This window comes from Struthio camelus, chromosome 13 (genome assembly GCF_040807025.1).
Source record: "Struthio camelus isolate bStrCam1 chromosome 13, bStrCam1.hap1, whole genome shotgun sequence".
Taxonomy (NCBI): Eukaryota; Metazoa; Chordata; class Aves; order Struthioniformes; family Struthionidae; genus Struthio; species Struthio camelus.
The window spans coordinates 6,857,951-6,877,486 of NC_090954.1; the positions used below are offsets into that span (position 1 = coordinate 6,857,951).

The 19,536-nt window shown below is 45.3% G+C and overlaps 2 protein-coding genes across 21 annotated transcripts; one reads left to right on the top strand and one right to left on the bottom strand.

The window, feature by feature from the left end:
- Positions 1-1,283: 1,283 nt before the first annotated feature.
- HNRNPH1 (heterogeneous nuclear ribonucleoprotein H1) lies at positions 1,284-19,536 on the bottom strand. Of its 20 annotated transcripts, none has more exons than XM_068959902.1 (15): positions 19,193-19,463; positions 10,647-10,706; positions 9,793-9,887; positions 9,434-9,571; positions 8,369-8,524; positions 8,012-8,155; positions 6,367-6,505; positions 5,130-5,308; positions 4,839-4,910; positions 4,626-4,759; positions 4,318-4,453; positions 4,066-4,149; positions 3,880-3,930; positions 2,630-2,722; positions 1,284-2,067 (listed from the first exon to the last, which is right to left on the bottom strand). In XM_068959902.1, the coding sequence occupies exons 3-15, from the start codon at positions 9,794-9,796 to the stop codon at positions 1,949-1,951; spliced, it is 1,449 nt and encodes a 482-aa protein (XP_068816003.1). In that variant the 5' UTR covers positions 9,797-9,887; positions 10,647-10,706; positions 19,193-19,463; the 3' UTR covers positions 1,284-1,948. The 20 variants fall into 20 exon arrangements, with proteins under 20 accessions (XP_068816003.1, XP_068816006.1, XP_068816005.1 ...); XM_068959905.1 differs by having other exon boundaries at positions 4,626-4,738; positions 19,193-19,461; XM_068959904.1 differs by having other exon boundaries at positions 1,284-2,073; positions 4,626-4,738; positions 19,193-19,461.
- Positions 11,582-18,682, top strand: LOC104142313 (deoxycytidine kinase 2). The gene is made up of 7 exons (XM_068959910.1): positions 11,582-11,808; positions 12,962-13,074; positions 13,574-13,767; positions 14,143-14,290; positions 14,948-15,063; positions 16,888-16,987; positions 18,070-18,682. Exons 1-7 carry the CDS (start codon positions 11,709-11,711, stop codon positions 18,091-18,093), a joined length of 795 nt encoding a protein of 264 aa, XP_068816011.1. The 5' UTR covers positions 11,582-11,708; the 3' UTR covers positions 18,094-18,682.

Below are 19,536 nucleotides of genomic sequence, written 5' to 3' on the forward strand. Positions count from 1 at the left end.
TAGTCTTTCCTTAACTAAAGCTGATGCTCTGCAGCATTAACTGCTTCAGTACTCTTTAAGGGGAAAAAGCAGGCACTAAGCTCATCTTGCAGCATGTATTAGCTGCAGGTAACTGCCTTAACCAAACAGTAGCTGTTATACCTTCTACTTGTCTGTGGCCTTTTGCTGAGGAAGATGCTTCCTGGGCCCTAGTCTAAGAAAGCATATGCTTACTGCTGAAGAAATTGAATTCTACATACACTTTGCATACACTGCTAACTAATTACCAACTGGTGATAGCTTCAGTTGTTGCATAACTTGTACACTGACTGGAAGACCAATACCAACAATTACAGTGAGGAAGGTAGAAACAGCACCACTTTGCCTGAAGTGCTGCATTATGAAGCAGCAGCACTTTAGCAATGGGTAGCACACGATTAAGCTTTTAAGGAGTATTTCCTCTTCACTTGAACTAGTAGGTGAGATTCCTTCTCTACAGCACTCACCTCTTGACTTTCTCTCCTGAAAGGCAAGTTTCCAGTCACATCTCTGGAAGCTGAGCAGGAAAAAGTCATGTTCAGGTAGACTCTAAATACCAACTCCACTAGGTTTTTAACATTGATGCAAGTCACACAAGCACTAACCGTTTCTAGCTACTGATATGTAGCCACTGGACTTGGAAGCCAAAACATTCATCACCTAAGCTTTTGCAATTAAATGAATAAAGGTAAGCAAATGTACTGTTAGAAATAATACATAAAATCTAGCTCCATTTATTTCAAGGGGAAATTACTAAATAGCTATTAGTATTCTTAACTAGCCAAGGGATTCAGTTTCAGAAGTAGCTCAACAGTGATGTTTGTCAAGTTGAAATCCTTGTAAGGAAAGGGCTGAGCTGGAACGTGCATCTATGAGAGTTACTTTGCCTCCACACAGTAGAGGCCTAGGGTCAAGCTTAAGTACAGAATTTTCTCCCAGCCTCTATTGGCATTTTGAAGCCATGTCAGGGAGGTAGCCTCAACCGGGTCACGTTGGAGCCTTGGCCCTATGAAGCAGTGTACTTTCAGCATTTACAGCAGCACAGGCTAGATACTTTTCACTAACAGCCCTGTTTTGGCTCAAACAGTAAATTGGGACCTTGGTTACTACCCACGAGGAATGCATTACAGTTCTTCTTAGAAGCAGTCAGGTTATTTCACAGCAGATGGCAGTGCTCCAGCGTCCATCCCTGACAGAAGACGCAGGAGCACACTTATATGCTGCATGCATACCTACACCACAGAAGTAGAAGTTCAAGAAATGAGTTCCAGTTTTTAAAAGGAAGATTTATTTAACAAGTTTCACTTAGCGCAATACACCTAAAAAGGAAATCACAATACAATGAAAGATTAAATCAAGGCCTCAGAATTTTATACGAACACCAAGACCGAAATCCTAAAGTAGCCGTATTGCGTCTCAACACGTTTTCCCCATTAACTTAAAAAAAAAAAAAGCTTAAACGTGCCTTACAGGATATTAAAAGAAATAAACTAGAACTAACATGCCAAATGTTCACTTTGAATTTCAGACACAGCTCCTATATTGTTTCTTTACAAAAAAGCATGTTTCTTTCAACATGTATTCAAAACAGTGTTGGATGTAATATGGTATAAGAGCAACATTTAACGTAATTCAAACAGCTTTAACCTAAATACGCTTACTGCTTAAATACACTCCTACAACAAAACTAACTTGAGAAACGCTCAAAATTGTTTAACAGTTATAGTCTTTACTCAACTTGGTTATTACATCCTAGATGAATGTTCATTTCTGTATGTTCAAAAATACTGAACCTGAAAGGTTTTAAAATAACAATCCTGATTTCACTTACAGTAAAGCATAAATCACAAGCTTGTATTGCAAAACTGTTAAACTTAGTTTTTTGTTTTTTTGTTTTTTAAAAAAAGGTTGACCAAAAGTCAGCAATTGGTTACATTCCCCAGCCACCACTCATGTTGGACATGTTCGACATTCCACCCATGCCGTTCACTCCCATGGATGCACGGTTCCCGCTGCTGTAGTAACTGCTGTTCATGGCGCCCTGATTACCTGGGTCAGAGGTGGGAAAACCAACAGCAGATTACTGGATTGTTCGTGGATATTTGAAAGGTCATTCCCCCAAGAGCTCTTTCTTGCTGGGCCTGCCTTACCTTGTAAATACCATACACTATTTAGATACCCAAGAGCGTCAGTTTACAGCTTTATTTCCAAAGTCTTCAGAGTCTACCCTATCTGAAGGCCTTCTTCCCCAAATCACCGTTTTTTGGAAGTGCCCAGCACCCCGCCATCTACGACAGCTTCCCCTGTTCATATTGGTATAATTAGACTAGATTAGTCCCCAGCTCCCATACTGAGACAATTAAGCCATGAACAGTCCAACAAGAACCTGGAAGTTATTTCCTACCCATTTCTCTCCCCACTACCCTCTAAATTCCTGCTTTGCCTCCATTCCCCTCTATTCCTCTAATAGTTCTAAAGTTCAGAGCATCTTCATGTTTCAGGCTTGTGATGCTCGGTCTATACCATTACCCTTCCACACCAATGAACAGTACCCTGTAAAACATAAGCCAGCTGCACTGGATACTTAACACTAGTAAGGAAATTCTCTTACCATATCCACTCATGCTGCTTTGACCACCATATCCTCCTCCATAACCCCCACTCAACTGCTGGTTAGCTGGACCACCATAGCTGGATTGGCTTCCTTTCAAGTTAAGGATACAAACGTTAAAATTCTGTCTGTCAAAGAGTTTGTCCATTAACAAATCTACACCTTGCCTAACCAACAGCCACTGTATTTTGCCGCTAACTTTCTAGCCTAGAGACCTTGCTTCCTAAATATACAGGGGAACTAGCTCGCACAGCAAATGCCTGAGTTTTTAAATGCCTCAGGCGTTCCTATAATCAAATGGCAACAAGAACCTCAAGAACCGCAGGAAGTGCTCGTGAGTCTGAAGCACAATAGAAGGGTTTACTTCTGTGATTTCTACTGTACTGATTATACATAAAGGGATCTCTCTTATTATACCCTGAGAGACTCAAACCATGCTTTTCAAGTGACCTTGCACAAGAGCACTGTCAATGACAGCGTCCAGCCCCTTTAGGAGGCATGCTGACAAATTAACTGGAATAATTGTTTTGTATACAATCCTGACAGGCTTATTTCTGTTCTAGACTGGTTACACATCACATCAGCACTATGCCCCACCACACAGGAAGCCACTACTTAAGCTTACTAACTACTGCTATTCAAGTTTAATTGCTTCTCTATACTCCCACAAAACTCTCCAGTAGTTAAAATAATCAGCATTAGAATTTAAACATTTTACAATCAAAATACTATAAGAAGCAGTATCAGACACACAAACCCTCCACCCAACCACCCCCAAAAAGAATCCCCCCCAAACCAACCACCACCTTAAGCTCTTTTAAAGAAAAAAAAAAAAAAAAAAACACCCACCAACACACCAGAGAAGTAAGGTATCAAGAGAGGTATCTGCTTTAGAGACAATACTGACAATCATTTAAAATTTTACACTGAGAATGCATATTAAACTTTGAGATAGCTTCATAGTTTGCTGTAGTAATTCAGCCAGCTTCTCCAAATTTCAAGAACAGGTTTTCCCTCACCATCAAGACTAGGCCCGACTGGCAAGTCATATACAGATACACCCTCCATCACCAGACTATATTCCGGTCTCAAAAAAAGGGAGAGGGGAAGAAGAGTAGAGAACAGGCATCTCCCACTTCACTTCCACACCACCACACTCCCAGAAAGCACTCACCCCGCCATACACTCCACATTCAACAGTTTATTCAGCCTATTAATTGTTCGAATGTATTCCCAAAAGGTTTATATACCTGGCAATGTGCTAGTGTTCCAATCTTGAACTACCCCTTCCGATTCCTTGACTGTGTGATTAAGACAGAATGTTGAATTTCAGTTTTTATGCCAGGCATAGAATAAGCAGGAGCTGTATAAAATTAGCCAGCTTCGTTAAATATGAAGTGCTTGTTTAAAAGTGCAGTTAGACTGTTTACACATACCCATTGCTCCCATCATTTGACTGCCATAGGCACCACCACTTCCTCCTGCTGTAGAATTCAAGAAGAGTTCTACATATCTGTGTTCTGGAAGAAGAAAAGTTTGTCATGAGAGCATTTCACACTGAACAAACGTGCAACTTGTCTCACTGCTGACTTGTTTCACTGTGATCTTCCCTGCAGTCTGCTACATACTGTGACTATGCTGCAATACTGTATTTTCATAAAGCTATATTCAGAAACAGTCATACTCACGCATATTTGCTTTGTCTTTGGACATAGCAGCCACTGCATCCTCATGAGTAGCAAATTCGACGTCTGCCTCTCCAGTCACTCTGCCATCTGGTCCAATTTCGATGTGTACTCTTACAGGGTTCAGAGGTGAGAAGAACTACATACAGAACATTTACAGATTAAAACGCACCAATACAGCACTTCAGTACTGCAGCAAGTTGTTTTCCTTAAACAAGTATTCTTTAACAGTAGCTCAGTTAACGTTGCTCATTATGATCACAATAGCTTAAGCTAAGTGCTCAAGCGCGTTTGACAGATATGGAACTCACGTTATAGATGTCGTTCTCCGTAGCTCTGTAAGGCAGACCTCTCATGTGGACACAGTGGCCAGTCGTGCTCTGGAAGGTGGATCCCCCGTCGCCGTATCGGTGGTCCGACATTCCTGCAGAGAAAAGAGTCCATTCTAGGTCTTTCAGATGTATTTAAGTTACTTTTTAGATGTAATTGAAAGTTGGTTACAATTCCTATTAGAGAAATCTTACCTCTTCCAAATCTATCAGAACCAAAACCATAGCCATCATTATACCCATTGTAGTCATCATAACCTCCATAACCTATAAATAAATTGGACAACAAGTTCATTTCGACTACATAAAGACTGAAATGCACATGAATACTGTACAAAGACTGATATTAGGAAGTTCCCCTCTTCTAGAAGAGATGAGGTCCACTACATCTACAAATCCACAGTTACGAAGCAGGGAAGAAACAGTCAGTTCCAAGTGTGACTGCTTCTTAGATTGGCAGCTCACTCTTGGATTTCATATACTTACCTCCCCCATAAGCTCCACGTCTCATTCTTTCAAAGCCACTTCCTCTACCAAGACTGTTATATCCCCGTGCAACACCAGGCCTGTCATAAGGACTTGGTCTCTGCATTGCCATTAGCTTGCGTGGAGGATCATAGTGAGTGCGCACTTCTGCTCGACTACTCTTGAAGATCTCAATGTACCTAAAATTTTTTCCACAAGAAGTAGTCAGTCTTTAATTTTTTTCCCCACAAACACCTCACATAATTTTACATTAAAGCAAGACATTTAGTCATAGCCTTGAAACTGGCAGTATATTTTAAGCCAGGTTTCTTTATATTATGCAGGCAATGACATACAATTAAAAACACTACATTACTTTCGAATTAGTGTATTTTCAAGAAATTACAATTACTGAAGGGTTTAGGTGCTCCTCATACTTCACAGTATCCCAACCTTAAGGGCGGGGGAGCAATATTGATTCCCCACCCCCCTCCCCCCAAAATTTAAAGTGTTAGTCAAAAAAAAAAAAAAAAGAAAGAAATAGGAGGGACTATGTCCACTCAACTCAGCACTGTTTTGCTCATGTGGCAATATATAAAGAGGGTTAAAAACCCAGTCTCCACCAGGATTTTAACCCATCAGAACGCTATAAAAAGCTCTGCGTGTGCTAATAAACCCAGCCTATGCTTCAGTGATTCAGCATAGGCAAAAAATGCATGCTTCAATGAAAAATAGTCACAAGTAAAATAGAATAAAAACCCTTTGTGACAATTTCTTGAAAGCTATGCTTATTACATTGAAGATTAATGCAGTAAGAAAATTTGTTACATTTCAACTTATAAAACAAGTTTAGAAATCATCACATTTTCTTATGGTAATAGAGTATGGGTGTGTCTTTAGAGCTAAAGGCATAATTGGTGCTATTTGAGAAGTTAAAGCCATAGTCTCTCAACTTTGTCAGTTTCAAGCTAGCAGTTTTGCACTTTTCCAGTATTACAAGGTTTTTGAAGCAGACTTAAGCTTAGTCCAATTTTGTCTTTTTTTTTTTTTTTTGGGGGGGGGGCAGGAGGGGGGGAAGAGGGGGTAAATTCAGACAGTCTGTGCCATATGCACATTAGTAATACCTTTACTTATGACCAAGTTAGAGACCAAAATACTATTTCTATCTGGAAGTTAACACTTTCAGAAGAGAGAATATGGATTTAATTATTGTTTACCATAAGAAAAGTGACATATCCAACCAACCATCCATCCCCACCTGTGCCCTATTCTTTCCTTGTGTTTCTTTAGAGCCTTTTCAGCTATTTCCTGTGAAGCAAACTGCACGAAGGCCTCCCCCGTACTCCTCCCCTGGAAGTCCACCGGCAATGTTATCCCATTTGGCACGATTTCCAACCCTTCAACCCAAGGACAAATAACCCCAGTAGGGGGCAATATTAACATCACAAGCCCAGTCATGAGTTTTTCTTAATAGCTTTAAATACACCAGAATTTTAATACTTGTAAGTGAATGGTATGCTGATTCTAGAACACTAGAAGGAAAAGCATGTCAACAAAAGAAATCCATGACCGCATACCATTCAGTTTACATTCTTAACCCACCCTGCAGAGCACAAAAAGAGTTCTGAGTGTGGTGAACACCACCTCAGATAAGGCATCTAATGCAGGGTGCATTAAGAATTTTACATATTATTATAAACCTCTTCAATTCTGCAAAAGTATTTAAGCTGAACTTTAATATAACTTTAAAAATTCAAAAACAGCAAGTTAAATAGCTTTACACATAAGAAGTATTTTTTACTAAAAGTCAGTCATGTAAAATAATTATACTCTTATGCAAATGTCAAGTTCAGTATTATTTTTATCTATAGGAGTGCTTAAGTAAGAAAAAATCATGAAGTAATTTCAAAAGTATTAGTTTCTAAACAGAGGCACACTTTGCATATTAAGCATATTATACAGTTTTTAAAGTTTAAATCACTTAACCATATAAAAAGAAACAATGTAAAATGCACATGCTTAGGAATTGCTCTTGTTCACAATATATTACTGATTTAGAATATATAACAAGTCCTGAAGTTCTCTAACCAGTAAAATTATTTCTAATATCTTTTAAAGCAAAACAATAAGCTTATTAATCCTATCTAGAGGCTTGTTAAAGCAAAACATTCTAGCTAGTTTTAAAACATTCACGTTTACAAGTTTATTACTTTGTAGATACTAAGTTCAATTCTAGAGAACACATTTCATTCTTAGGCATTTATAATAGCATTCCAATTCCTAAAATAAACACACAACAGCTGGGAAAAAAGTGAGAATTAGAGTCAAAGACAAGACATTATCTCTTCATTCATCAAAACTTTACACTACACAACATTAAGGGGGGAAGGGTTCTGGGAAGTGGGGTGGGGAGGGGGAAGAATCTGTACTCGGGTGGAGATAAGCAGGGTGGGGTTTTCTGGAACCTTAATACTAAGCTTATGTTCATGAGAAACATGGGCAACAATGCCTTGCCTTCTTAAAATTCTGCTCATTTTACTGAGCCGAGCAGTAACTGTTCTACATCCTTCACTGAGCAATATGTGGACTAGCTATGACTGTGGGTGGAAACATCCTCCCATTTTAATTGTTTACTTTTAGTTTAAGAAGCAAGACACTTGTTTTCTGCTCTTCTTACTTGGAACAGTACATTCCAGTAAGAGTATATTAGTACAGCTTTTGGAAGTTTCCTCAGTTATTTAATAAATGAATACATAGAGGCAATTGCCCCTTCAAGCCCAGGTAACTAATGGAGGATTGTTTATTGTTAACATCCATCAGTATACTGCTGGAAGTACTACTGGGCAATCAGTGGTTTTAGCATTGACCAATAATGCTACAGCTAGTACTTTACCCCCACATACCTGAAAAAAACTGCACAATTTCTTCTTTACTACAGCCAAATGGGAGTCCTCTAAGACGTACAAAACCATCATTAGCCGTATCAGGGCTGTTGGGACCAGTATGCTTCAGAACCCAATCCATTTCAACGTTGTTTGACTTGAAAACTGTAAAAGGCACTTAGAATTAATGCATTCTGGAACGCAGCAAGTGCTTCAAAAGTCATTTGCCTTCAGAAACTAGTCAACTTGTATGATATGCAAGTCCATTTGTCCTCTTACATGCATTTTAAAAAGAGACAGTAAAAACAGTTAACCAAAAAGCCATTAAGTACAAAAAAAAAAAACATTTAGCCATTTACTAGACCAATTGAGTCAAACCTTCAACATATCTGTGTCCCATTGTTTCTCTGTCTTTTTTCAGTGCCAATTTCACATCGTCCTCTGATTCAAGTTCAACAAATGCTTCTCCACTTGGTCTGCCCTCCCTTGTGTAGATGAAACGGATACCCGAAGCCCCATTTAGAATTTTGCATTCTAAAAAGAGAAACAGGAAGGTCAGAATTGGTTTAATTATTAGAGAAACACGACGGCTGTAAATCGGCAGATATCCTAGAAGAAAAACTTATTACTAAGGACTAAAGCTGCATCAGAAAGACAAAAATGGAGTTCTCCTGATGAACTTTGGAAGATGATGATACTAAACTAAGGGCTTGACTACAAACAAAATACCCTTCTCTCCAAATCCCTACAGACTAGCAAAACATTACGGATAAAGTCAAATCAGCTATGTATTTTCCATGCTTTGCAGTCTCATTTTCTTGCTCATGTTGCTCTCCACTTTTGATTATAATATATTAAAGTGGCTTATGCTGTCTGGACCATATGAAGTGAATGAAGTCAGAGGCAGTTACAATCACAGCGTAAGCATAATGAACTAAATCAGAACCAACTCCAATCTATCAAGCTCCAGAAATACTTTAAAGGCCTTAAATATGCTTTCTTCAATGACTGTTCAGTGATTGCTACGGTAATGACTGACTGTAGCATGTTATTATTTGGGACTCAATACCTAACACCTGAGCGCCTATCAGAGCCATACCAAGAATTAAAGTTTACTTAGGTGAGCCTGAAGCAAGAATTTAAGTTCTGCTTTAAACAGAAGCTCTCACTCTTCCCGGTGACCAAGAACTTAAGGCAACTGTAGCTATTCCAGCAACACCCAGGCTGAACTCCGTATCTATCTAGTCCCTACTAGCACAAAACATGGCTTTCCACAGTGCACCCTAGCTGGGGCACTTGCTGCATTACAAACTTCACCTGCTCCTGAAGCGCTCTAAATGCTTTCTAAAACAGCCCACTGCTTCATTCCTGCTCCCAGCTTCCCCAGGAAGAACCCAGAGGGGCTACCAGGGAGCCAGGCCCCTCTCCCCCGATGCTGCTTACCAGAGAAAAACCTCTGCACCTCCTCTGCAGAGCAGGACCAGGGCAGCCCCCTCACTTTCACCACATATCCCTCGCCGCTCTCCGTGTTCAGCATCATGCTGGAGGTGAGGCTCGGCTCCGTCTCGGTTTCCGTGGCCGCTGGAGAAAACCAAACGGGGCCCTTTGAGAAGCCGCGGGGCGCGGCGGCCGCCCGCACCCCCTCAGAGCGCCCGGCGGCCCCCCTGGCCCGGGCCCGCCCGCCCCCGAGCCTCCTCTACCTCGGACCGCTGCCCACCGTCACACACACAGAGCCGCTCCCGCCCGGCGCACGCCTGGCCCGCCCCCCCGGCCCGCGCCCAGCCCCCCGTCCCCGCACGCACACATGGTGGGGCTCCGCGGTGGTTCTAGGGCTCCGAGCCTGATCCGCTGTCCGGAGAGCGCCTAGTCCCAGTCAGGCGGCAGCGAGCGGGCGAGCCTGTGGCGAGAGCGCGCTAGGAAATGGCGGCGGGTGCTCCCGCTTCCGCTGGGCCGGGCCTTCCGCCGCACAAAGAACCCCGGCCCCAGACGCCGCCCCGGTCGGCCCGACGACTTGCAGTCCCCGCCGACGCGCACCGCGTCCGCTTCCCGCTCGGGGCCCGGAGGACGGAGGTCGGCAGGAGAGCGATGAGCGGCCGCCGAGAAGCCTGGGCTGCCCGCGCCGCTCACCTGCTTCTAAAGTGTGCTGCGGCGTGGCTGAGTGTAAGGCGCGGGGCGCATGCGCGTAAATCCCGGCAGCCTCCTGCCCCTCCCCCGCAGGACCCGCCTGCGCATGCTCCCTAGAACCACTACGCTGCTCCGCCCCGGGACACACACCCGCTACGCACACGTTCCCCGCGCCGCTCCCGCCAGGTTGCGCATGCGTCCTCGCTAGCCTCCGTCCCCCCCCCCCGACGTACGGTGTGCGCATGCGTCGCTTGCCTGAGTCCTCTGAACAAAGCCAAGGCGCCGAATCCCGCGCAGAGCGCGGGCCGACCTGCGCGCATGCGCCTCAGCGCCTCTCTCCACACTGCGCATGCCCCGGAGGCCGCGCGGCGCTTCCCCCCGCCCCGTCCCCCCTCAGGCGCGGCGTCCGGCCGCGCCCGTGTGCGGGGGGAGCCGCTCCGCACTACCGACATTCACCCCGCACCAACACGACACGCACTGCACGGAGGGAGAAGTCTGACTGAACAAGAGATGTGTGGGAACTAGCACTTACCAGCTTCAAATGCTGACGCTACCCCACGTGAAACAATCTGCTCGCTTCGGTCACTGAAGCCTGGTGTGTTTGTAGGAGATGGGGAAAGAAGAGACATGGGTCACAATTATCATAATAAAAAGGAAAATACTATTCCCTCCCATCTCCTCCAAACACACCAGACCTTGCTAGATTTCACCCTGCACCTCATAATAATGAGCGCAACAGGAAAAGAGTTACTAAGAATAACTGCTCTCATACTGCCTCAGATAGTTGTACTTGGGAAAGATTCAAATACCTAAAAAGTCTATACCCTGTCTTTACAGTTAAAAAAAAAAAAATCAGGGCAAGCAGTTCATCTTTTAACTGGAAGCTGCCCACACAGGTGATGGAGAACCCATGCCAAGAGGTAAATCACACTCCATAAAGCCTCAAGCATGTTCAGACTAACACTGGAATTGCAGAGTTTAGAAGCAAAGCTGCACAAAACAGCTTCTAACACCTCACTCCTGTAATTCAGGCTTGTTTCCTATCTAGTCATTTACCAAAGTTAGCCTACAGCTCCAGAGACATTTCACCCAGTGCCTACAGGTCTACATAGCCTTATTTCACCCATGTGAGATATATAGTTTATCAGATACCAATCAAGACCACTATCTGCCTCCCTCCAAAGCAGGAGGCTTTGGGGAAGGGAAAAAAAAAGAAAAAAAAAGATGGAGTATAAAACTCAAGAAAGACCATGGGGAACTTATGAGAGTTAATGCAAATCAAACAGCTGAAGTGTTTTGCAGTAGCTCCGTTACAGCTGCTTGGCTCCTGACAAAACAGCCCCGCTCCACTTCCCTTGCTCGACACTGATCTCAAAAAAATAAAATAAAATAATAAAAGCAGCAAAGGCAGCCCCCCTTCGCTGCGCCGACGGGGAGGACGGCGGAGCCCGCCGCCGCCGCCGCCGGGAGGGGACGGCCTGCGCCTGTCGGGGAGGGGCGGCGGGGCCGCCTCCCGCCCACCGGCCGGCGGGAGACTTAAAGCGGGCTGGGGCAGCCCGTGCGCTGCTGCTCGGTGCCTGCCGACCCCGCCGCCATGTCCACCCCCGCCAAGCGGCGGTGCCGCAGCCCCGCCGGCTCCCTCGACTCCAGCTTCCAGAAGCGCCTCAGGAAGATCTCTATCGAGGGGAACATCGGTAAGCGCGGCGGCGGGGCAGGCGAGGCCGCGGCTTCCGCGCAGGGCTCGCAGGGACCCCGCGGAGGAGGCGCCCGGGGGAGCGGGCGGAGGGACGAGGGCGCTTTTCCTCCCCCGCTCGCAGGAGGAACGAAGCGGGGAGGGTCTCGCTGCGGGGGGAGCGCGGCGGCCGCCTGCTCCGTCCCCGCTCCCGCAAGGGCGCGCTCCCGGCGCCGCTGCGAAATTGGCGCCACGGCCAGGGTGGGGGAGGGCTCGGCGCCGCCGCTCCCGCCCCGCCGCGGCCCGCGCGGCCAGGCGCCCTGCGCGCTCGAGGAGGGACACCGAGCCCTCGCTAACGGGCAGCCGCTGCGGGGTGAGCGTTACAGGAACGAGCACCTCGCTCTTTCTCTATCGAAGCTCAGGCACCCAAGCAATGGCGCCCGCCACGCTCCCTCCTCCTGGCATCTGCCAGGCCTAGCGGACGTGGCCGGGCGGGAAAGCGCGGCTCATCCACCTGGACTCAGCCGCTACCACTGAGCCCGCTATTTATTATCTGTGACTCCTCAGGGGGCGCCATTTCCCTGCCCCTATCTCCCGGAGGGTGTTTGTGCTCTCCCTCCTTCTAGGACCAAGTTACAGCAGTTAAGGGCGGATCCCGCTTGTGGCGTCAGGCCCGTACGTGCCGCTCTAGCCCGCCCTAAGCCGGCGGCAAGGGCCAGCTCGCCGCCCGCGCCGCGCATGCGCGGCGACTCCCTCCCCCCCCCCCCCGAACAATGGCGCGCGCTAAGCCCCACCTCCGTTTCTAAAATGGTGGCAGCAACCCTTATCCGAAAGGGGAGCTACGTTCGCCTCCTTATCGCCTTTCCCACCCGGGCAAGTCCTTCTGGAGCTAGAGATTAGCACAGTTCTAACCTGTTACGTGCACCAGCACCGTGCAGGCAGCCTCGGACAGCCCTTCCCCAGCTTCCAGCCCTGTTCCTAGGGGCTCCCAAGCCAGAGCCAGGCCTGAATCCTGCCCCAGGTCCCATCACACCGCTGCAGGAACACAGCCCTCCATCTCAAACACTGCAGAACCCGCTAAACAAAACCTCATTACGGACCTCACAAAAGCCACTGTATTTTGGGCAGTGGGACTGTAAGCCACATCCTTGATGAATTTTCCAAATCTTTTGCAGCTGCAGGAAAGTCTACATTTGTCAGGCTACTAGAGAAACACAGTGATGAGTGGGAGGTAATCCCTGAACCTATTGCCAAGTGGTGCAACATTCAGGCAGCTAATGAGTATGAGGTAGGTGCACAGGACTTGGGAAGCTTAACAGGTGGGGGGCGGGAAGGAACCAAAAGGAACCAGGAAGACTGGCCAAAGGAGCCATGCCAGAATTCAGCTATATATATAGTGTGGAGAGAGTGTGCTTCTTCCTGACACCATCCAGAGTCAGCCCCACTATAATCCTAGTTTGATTAGACACACATTTATAGATTGCCAACTATTTACAAAGATACTATGCAATGCATCTTCCAAACAGTCACCCCTACCTCACCGGAATCCCATATTAAAGTGTACCAGCCCATATGGAATCTGCAATTCACTGATAAACCTAAATAAGCTGTCAGACTAAAGACACTACCATCAGCTGAGAAACAAATGTTATTCCAGTGCCCACGCCACTTCCTAAAAATACAGGGCCATAAATTCTTACTTGAACAAGAATTTTGGATTAAGGTAAGAATGATGCATCAAATACTGAAATACACTGATATCTAATGAATCCTATCTTGTTCCCCAGGAACTTTCAACATCTCAGAAGAGTGGAGGAAATCTACTGAAAATGTTGTATGATAAACCCACAAGATGGGCTTATACATTTCAGACTTATGCTTGCTTGAGCCGTGTAAGGGCACAATTAAAACCTGTCTCAGCCAAGCTGCATGAAGCAGAAAACCCAGTGCAATTTTTTGAGAGATCCGTGTACAGTGACAGGTAACTACTTTCTCAGTGCTACCAAGTTCAGAGTAATAGCTCCAAGCCTTTATACAAAGAAAGAAGCTGGGGAAACTGATGCTCAACTCTAGCATTTGCTCCAGAAGAGCATTAGATCTAGGCTTTCAAATGCAACGTTTTGTTATAGTAGCGTCTTTGGTCATCTGTAGTTGTCTGGAAAGGCAAACTACTGCAGCCTAGGGCTTACAAGGAACAAGTTTAATGCTAGTACAAGTTAAATGGCATAAATACTTTATGAACGTAAGAGTGGGTGATTATTTTCTTAGTGCTGTGATTCCAATTCTGAAGAGTTTTCTGTAAAGGAGTTCACACTTTTGTCACTTTCCTGGCATGATGCAGCATCTTTCGTTGCAGATATGTGTTTGCCTCCAATCTGTTTGAATCTGGAAACATCAATGAAACAGAGTGGGCTATCTATCAGGACTGGCACACGTGGCTTTTGAACCAGTTTGAATCTGATATTGAATTGGATGGCATGATCTACCTAAGAACCACACCTCAGGTATGCTCACTAAAGACAAAGTATTAGCCGAAAAGCTTTTTGTTTCTAGGAGCTTAAGTACCTTCCCCCCCCAAAAGTAAGTTTTTCAGGACATGATGTTTAGATGCTACAACTGCTAGCATTCAATGCTGATATTAAGAATCCTAGGCTGAATTTGAACTTCTGAATCAGGTTTCACTCCACTTTAACTCAGAGGTGTACACAGAAGGGACAAGCAGTAAGAATCTTTTAAAGCCTATTGACATCTGGCTAGTTAGTGGCTCAAGTTGTTTTTGAAAGCTATAAGAAAGTGATCCTAAACTATAATTTGTTTTCTCTGTTCAGGCATAATTTACAATTTAATGCTCACTGATGTCTACCTCTTAGAACATTCTCCACCATTAAGAGTTTTATTATAAGGATTGTCAGTCCTTTGCTTAATATTGGCCTAGTAAGACTGTTCTTATGCCCAAAGCAAGCCACCTAACAAATAATTGAGTAACCTGTAGATACCCCATGCATTCCTGAATGCAGTTAGGGAAGCTTACTATCTGCCTTGGTAGTTTTCGGTCTGTTGTTAGGAAGCATTAGTCCTTCTGACTTAAGAGGAACACTTCAGTTTGGCCGATTTAGTCTTCAACGTGTTATTAACGTTCAGGTTTGCATTTACTTTTTCAGAAATGCATGGAAAGGCTACAGATGAGGGGAAGAGAAGAAGAGCAAGGAATTGAGCTTGAATATTTGGAAAACCTCCACTATAAACATGAAACCTGGCTTCATGAAAGGGCTATGAGGTAGGAACCTATTTTCTGTAGGCCACTATCACAGGCAAAATGGCTCTAAACAATCTGTTGCAGTAATAGACAACACACTGACTAAAAATAGAACTGTTTCATACTAAAGACAGTTTCTTCAAGTTTCAGCTTATAAGTAAGGCTCTTCTCTTCTGTGCTAAAGTTGAATAGGGATAAAATTAAAATTTAAGTCCAGCTTCACTCAGGCACAGCTGGGAGGATTTAACTTTAGACACAGGTGTCTCAGCAGAACGATGACTATTCCAGGCTTATGCAGAGGGAAGGTAATCTGTTGGCAAGCAAGAAAGAATCACCAAGAGATGGAACTTCATCCAATTTAAAGCCTATGTTAAGCATTAGCTTTAATTAGAAAGCTATGTATGTAGCTGGTAACCTAGCTAAAAGCTTTTTCCAGCACAGACTTGAAACTGGTAACTGAAAGTAGTAAACAGAAATAGGGTGGAGTTTGAAATTGTATTCGGTGACTGATCACCTAGTTACCTACTAAGCAACTTCCAGTTCCAATGGGCAGGCAAGGTCCCAACTACCTTTTAATTAGGATGATTGTATTTCAACAAGGTTCAAACATTAATCCTAGCTTCAAAATAAACAATTACCAGACAGGCTTACAGCTTGCACTACTATACTCAAGAAGCCCTGTCAGTGACTAAACTAGCTCTGCATACCTTCCCCCCCCCCCCACCAGCCTTTCTTACTGACTTAATCCTCCCATGCAAGGATTTGCTCTGTGGAAGAGAACCTTAGATTTTGCTCCACGAGAGCTTGAAATACTCTACTGGATGGGAAGCAGAGGGTTAAACATCATTTATTACTGACTGAAGCACCTGTCTTTAGCATGGTGATTTGCTACCACAACAGAAGAATATCCATGAAGTCTTCAGGATGTGTTCCTAGCACTCAGTGGACAAGCACACCTTTTCAGCTAAAGCAAGAGACTATTTCCAGATGGAACATTAACAGACTAATAACAACGCCAAGAAGAGTATGTTAGGTTATACATTCACATCTGCTCTCCTAAGTATACATTTAATGCAGGATGACCCAAATGCTTAGGGGCAAGAATGCACTGTATGTTGTGGAATTTAGAAAATGTTTACAATATTTGCTCATAAGTTTGGAATGGAGTATGTATTTCCTGTTTTGTGTTGTTCCTCCCTCCCCCTTCCAGGAATGCTTGGTCTGCAAAAACAAGTTAGAAAGTGGTTCAGCATATTTACTGTATTTTAGAAGTGCTTTTCACGGACAATAGGAAGAGAAAATGAACAGCAAGTCAAAACAATTACTGCTCCAATCTGCTTTAAGTATTTAAGGTTTCTAACCTGTTAAGAGGTCATGCCTGCCAAAGGAAGCTTTAAAAGTTGTACTTTGTAAATGGATTAGCAGTTAACTACAAGGGGATGGGAAGACACTAATAACATCAATATTTTAGAAAATACTCCCACTTATCAGAATCACATTCCTGATATTGATTCCCTATCAAAAAAAGTAGGTGACAGAGATGAGCATTAGTAAGTTAAAACAAGCATAAGCAGCTTTTTTTTTTTTCTACTTGTAAAATACAGCCAGATAGGGAAAGGTCAAGTTTCTGATATGCCTTTAAGTTATGCTGATACAATGTCAACTGATTATACAAGAGTAATTAAGAGCATACTTGACCAGGGATTTATACTTAGGTCACTGATATTAGCCTCAACATCTCAGGTGCATGTGGTAATCTGAGTAATGCTGCACCCTTAGAATGACTTAGAAAGCAACTGGAAGAGATTTTACATGCAACTACCATGATGTCTTTCCCCTTAACAGGGTTGATTTTGACAACCTTAAGGAGATTCCCATTCTGGTTTTGGATGTTAACGAAGATTTTAAGAATGATAAGATTAAACAGGAGTACCTGATGGATAAGGTAAGCATGAAATAAGGTTTGCTCAGCTGCTTTTATTTCAGTAGTAGCTGTAAATCTTAAGTTCTTCAAAATTTGTGACTTCTATTAACTCATCAAATTCAGTTTAGCAAGCAGACAGTAATTGGAGCCAGTACGGTTAGTCTCCTTTGTACAGGGTTGGAATGTCACATGGCTATAGAAGAGACTTCTTGCCTTCCTCCATGAAGGACTTTAACCCAACCTAACCATTCTCACTTAGAACAGTTTGGGGAAAAAAGCAGAGGCTTTTTTGAGGGGCAGTTGTGGGGAGAGACAGCACATGACAGCTGAACTAGTCAGTACTCTCAGCCAAGTCTGCACTGCTGTACTGTTTACTAAATAGTTCATAAAACTGTGCTGTCCAATTCATGTCAGCCAGAATTATTTCAGAAAAAAGGACTGTAGTCTGAACTTAACACTCTTATGCTCCCTCCCTTTCAAGGGATCTAGGTTCTTCCTTGACAGAGTCTAGTACCACACTGACAAATATGAAGATAGCAGAGCTCTTCGAGCTAGTTCTCAATGCATGATGTAACACTGAGTTGGGCGGGGAAAAAAAACAGCCATTAGAAGAAACAAGGTTATGGTGAATGGGTCACATGAAACAAAATGGTGTTTGCCAATTCCGGCAGAGGAAAGACAAGCCTTAGCAAGTAGATGTCCAAAGTCTCCTCTTGCAGCCATGCACTGTGCACCCACTCCAAAGCAGAAAATGTGGGATTCTGAAAGGGACTGGGCTCATCCCCAAACCTCTAAGCGCAGAATTACATTATTTCACTCAGTGAGACATGTCAACCTCCCTCTCCTGACACCCCAAGATTGCTCTTAAGATACCTGTTACTCAATTCTGGCTAGTCTCATCATACAAATCCTGGACTCATCAACAGCCATTTGCTATACTGAAAGGCATGTGAATTGTGTACAAGCAAAACAGTGTTGAAGACTGTACAGTAATAAATTGTTCTTTTAAGAGCAGAAGGGAAAAAGCCTAACAAATTAGTGATCAAGTCTTTTCCAGCAAACTTTTGAAACTCTTCAATCATGTTTTTCGTTTGTTTTCACAGGTCAAGTCTTTTTTGACTTTTTAAAGATTTGAAGATCAGTGTGAAGGACCAGTCCCAGAAGTCCAAAAAGAGTTAAATCTAAGACTGGTGTGTGCTTGGGCAATTTACTTAAGCAAAACGAATGTATTGTCTGTATAGCCTATTAAGGATTTTCCTGAAAGGAGAAGTGCACAAAATGCCTTTCTATTTTTTGCTTGTCTGAACCAAGTAATTTTGATAGAATTCTTTGTGTAGTTTAAAGGAAAAAAAATTGGGTGCTTTAAAAAAAAAAGTACTTGACTTTGTGTATACAGGTTGCTTTTTTAATAAAAGTTTTTAATCATTTTAATTTAAGAGCAGGCTCTAGCCCCGGAGGAGTTAACTGGTTATCAAAGGCTAACAACCAAGTAACTGGAGATATCAGACACTGAGGCAGGGTTGTTTTGCAATAGCTTGGCATAGTTCACCATTTTAAGACGAGACTGTTACAGCTTCCAGGAGCCTTTACTTTCAACTTCTGCTTTATTGAATTACTGCTTCCACAAAGTTTATGCTAATTACGTTTGAAATGGAAGTTACCGCAGTCACAAGCGTTAGCATTGTTACACCTAAAATAAACTGTAATTTAAAAGTGCCTTCTTTCCTCCCCTCCACCCCCCAATAAGCAGAAAACCCCTCCGCGGGCAGGGCAGGGCTCCCACCGGGCTGGAGAGCGGCAGGGCGCTGGCCAAGAGCGACCGGCCGGCGCTCTCGCGGACAGCCAGGCCGAAACCCGCTCCTTCCCTTCCCCCCCACCCCCAGCGAGCGGCGGTCGGCACCGCACGGCCGCGCTCGCTCCCGGGCCCGCGGCCCCCGCCCCGAGGCTCCGCCGCGCGCAGCCACGACGCACGCGGCGACGGAGGGGGGGGGGGAAGTGGGGGAGGGGCGGGGAGCGGCGCACGCGGCCGCGTCGCCCGGCGAGACGGTCGCCCGCGGGCCCCGCCGCCAGCAGGCGCCAGCGCGGGGCTCGGCGGCGTCAAGGCCCCGGATCGGGCGGGCCCGGCCGCCCCTCCCCCTCCCGCCGCGGCGGCGTGGCCGCGCCGCCCCTCCCCCACCCCGCCCCGCCGGCCTCTCTTCCTCTCCCCGCGCCGCCGCCGGGCCTTACCCAGGCCGGGGATCTCGCCCTCGGTCTCCTCGGTGTGACAAGGGTCCATCTTGGCCGCGCCTTCCCAACAGGGGCCGGGAGAAGACAAAGCTGGACGGGGGCGCTCGGGCGCTGCCCAGACGGAGACAAAAGCTCAGCGGCCGCCGAAGAGGCGCTTCGGCGACGGCGGATCGGGGTTTTTTCGGCCGCTTTTTTCCCCTTTCCCTGTGGGAGGACGAGGCGCCACAAAGCCGCCAGCCAGCCCGGGCCCAACCCGCCTGCTCGCTCCTTCTGCGCAGCTCCGCTCCCCGCCTATAAATAGCGGCTGCCCGCGCTGCGCAGGGCCGTGACGTCACAAAGGACCC

Bases quoted from the DNA above. Each gene is read 5' to 3' on its own strand.
- LOC104142313 (XM_068959910.1), top strand. From the start codon at position 11,709: ATGTCCACCCCCGCCAAGCGGCGGTGCCGCAGCCCCGCCGGCTCCCTC. The intron at 15,064-16,887 runs GTAGGAACCTAT...TCCCCTTAACAG, and splicing joins CTTCATGAAAGGGCTATGAG to GGTTGATTTTGACAACCTTA. The intron at 16,988-18,069 runs GTAAGCATGAAA...TTGTTTTCACAG, and splicing joins AGGAGTACCTGATGGATAAG to GTCAAGTCTTTTTTGACTTT.
- HNRNPH1 (XM_068959890.1), bottom strand. From the start codon at position 19,241: ATGGACCCTTGTCACACCGAGGAGACCGAGGGCGAGATCCCCGGCCTG. The intron at 10,707-19,192 runs GTAAGGCCCGGC...CAAACACACCAG, and splicing joins GGGCGAGATCCCCGGCCTGG to GCTTCAGTGACCGAAGCGAG. The intron at 2,723-3,879 runs GTATATAAACCT...TTAACTTGAAAG, and splicing joins GAACACTAGCACATTGCCAG to GAAGCCAATCCAGCTATGGT.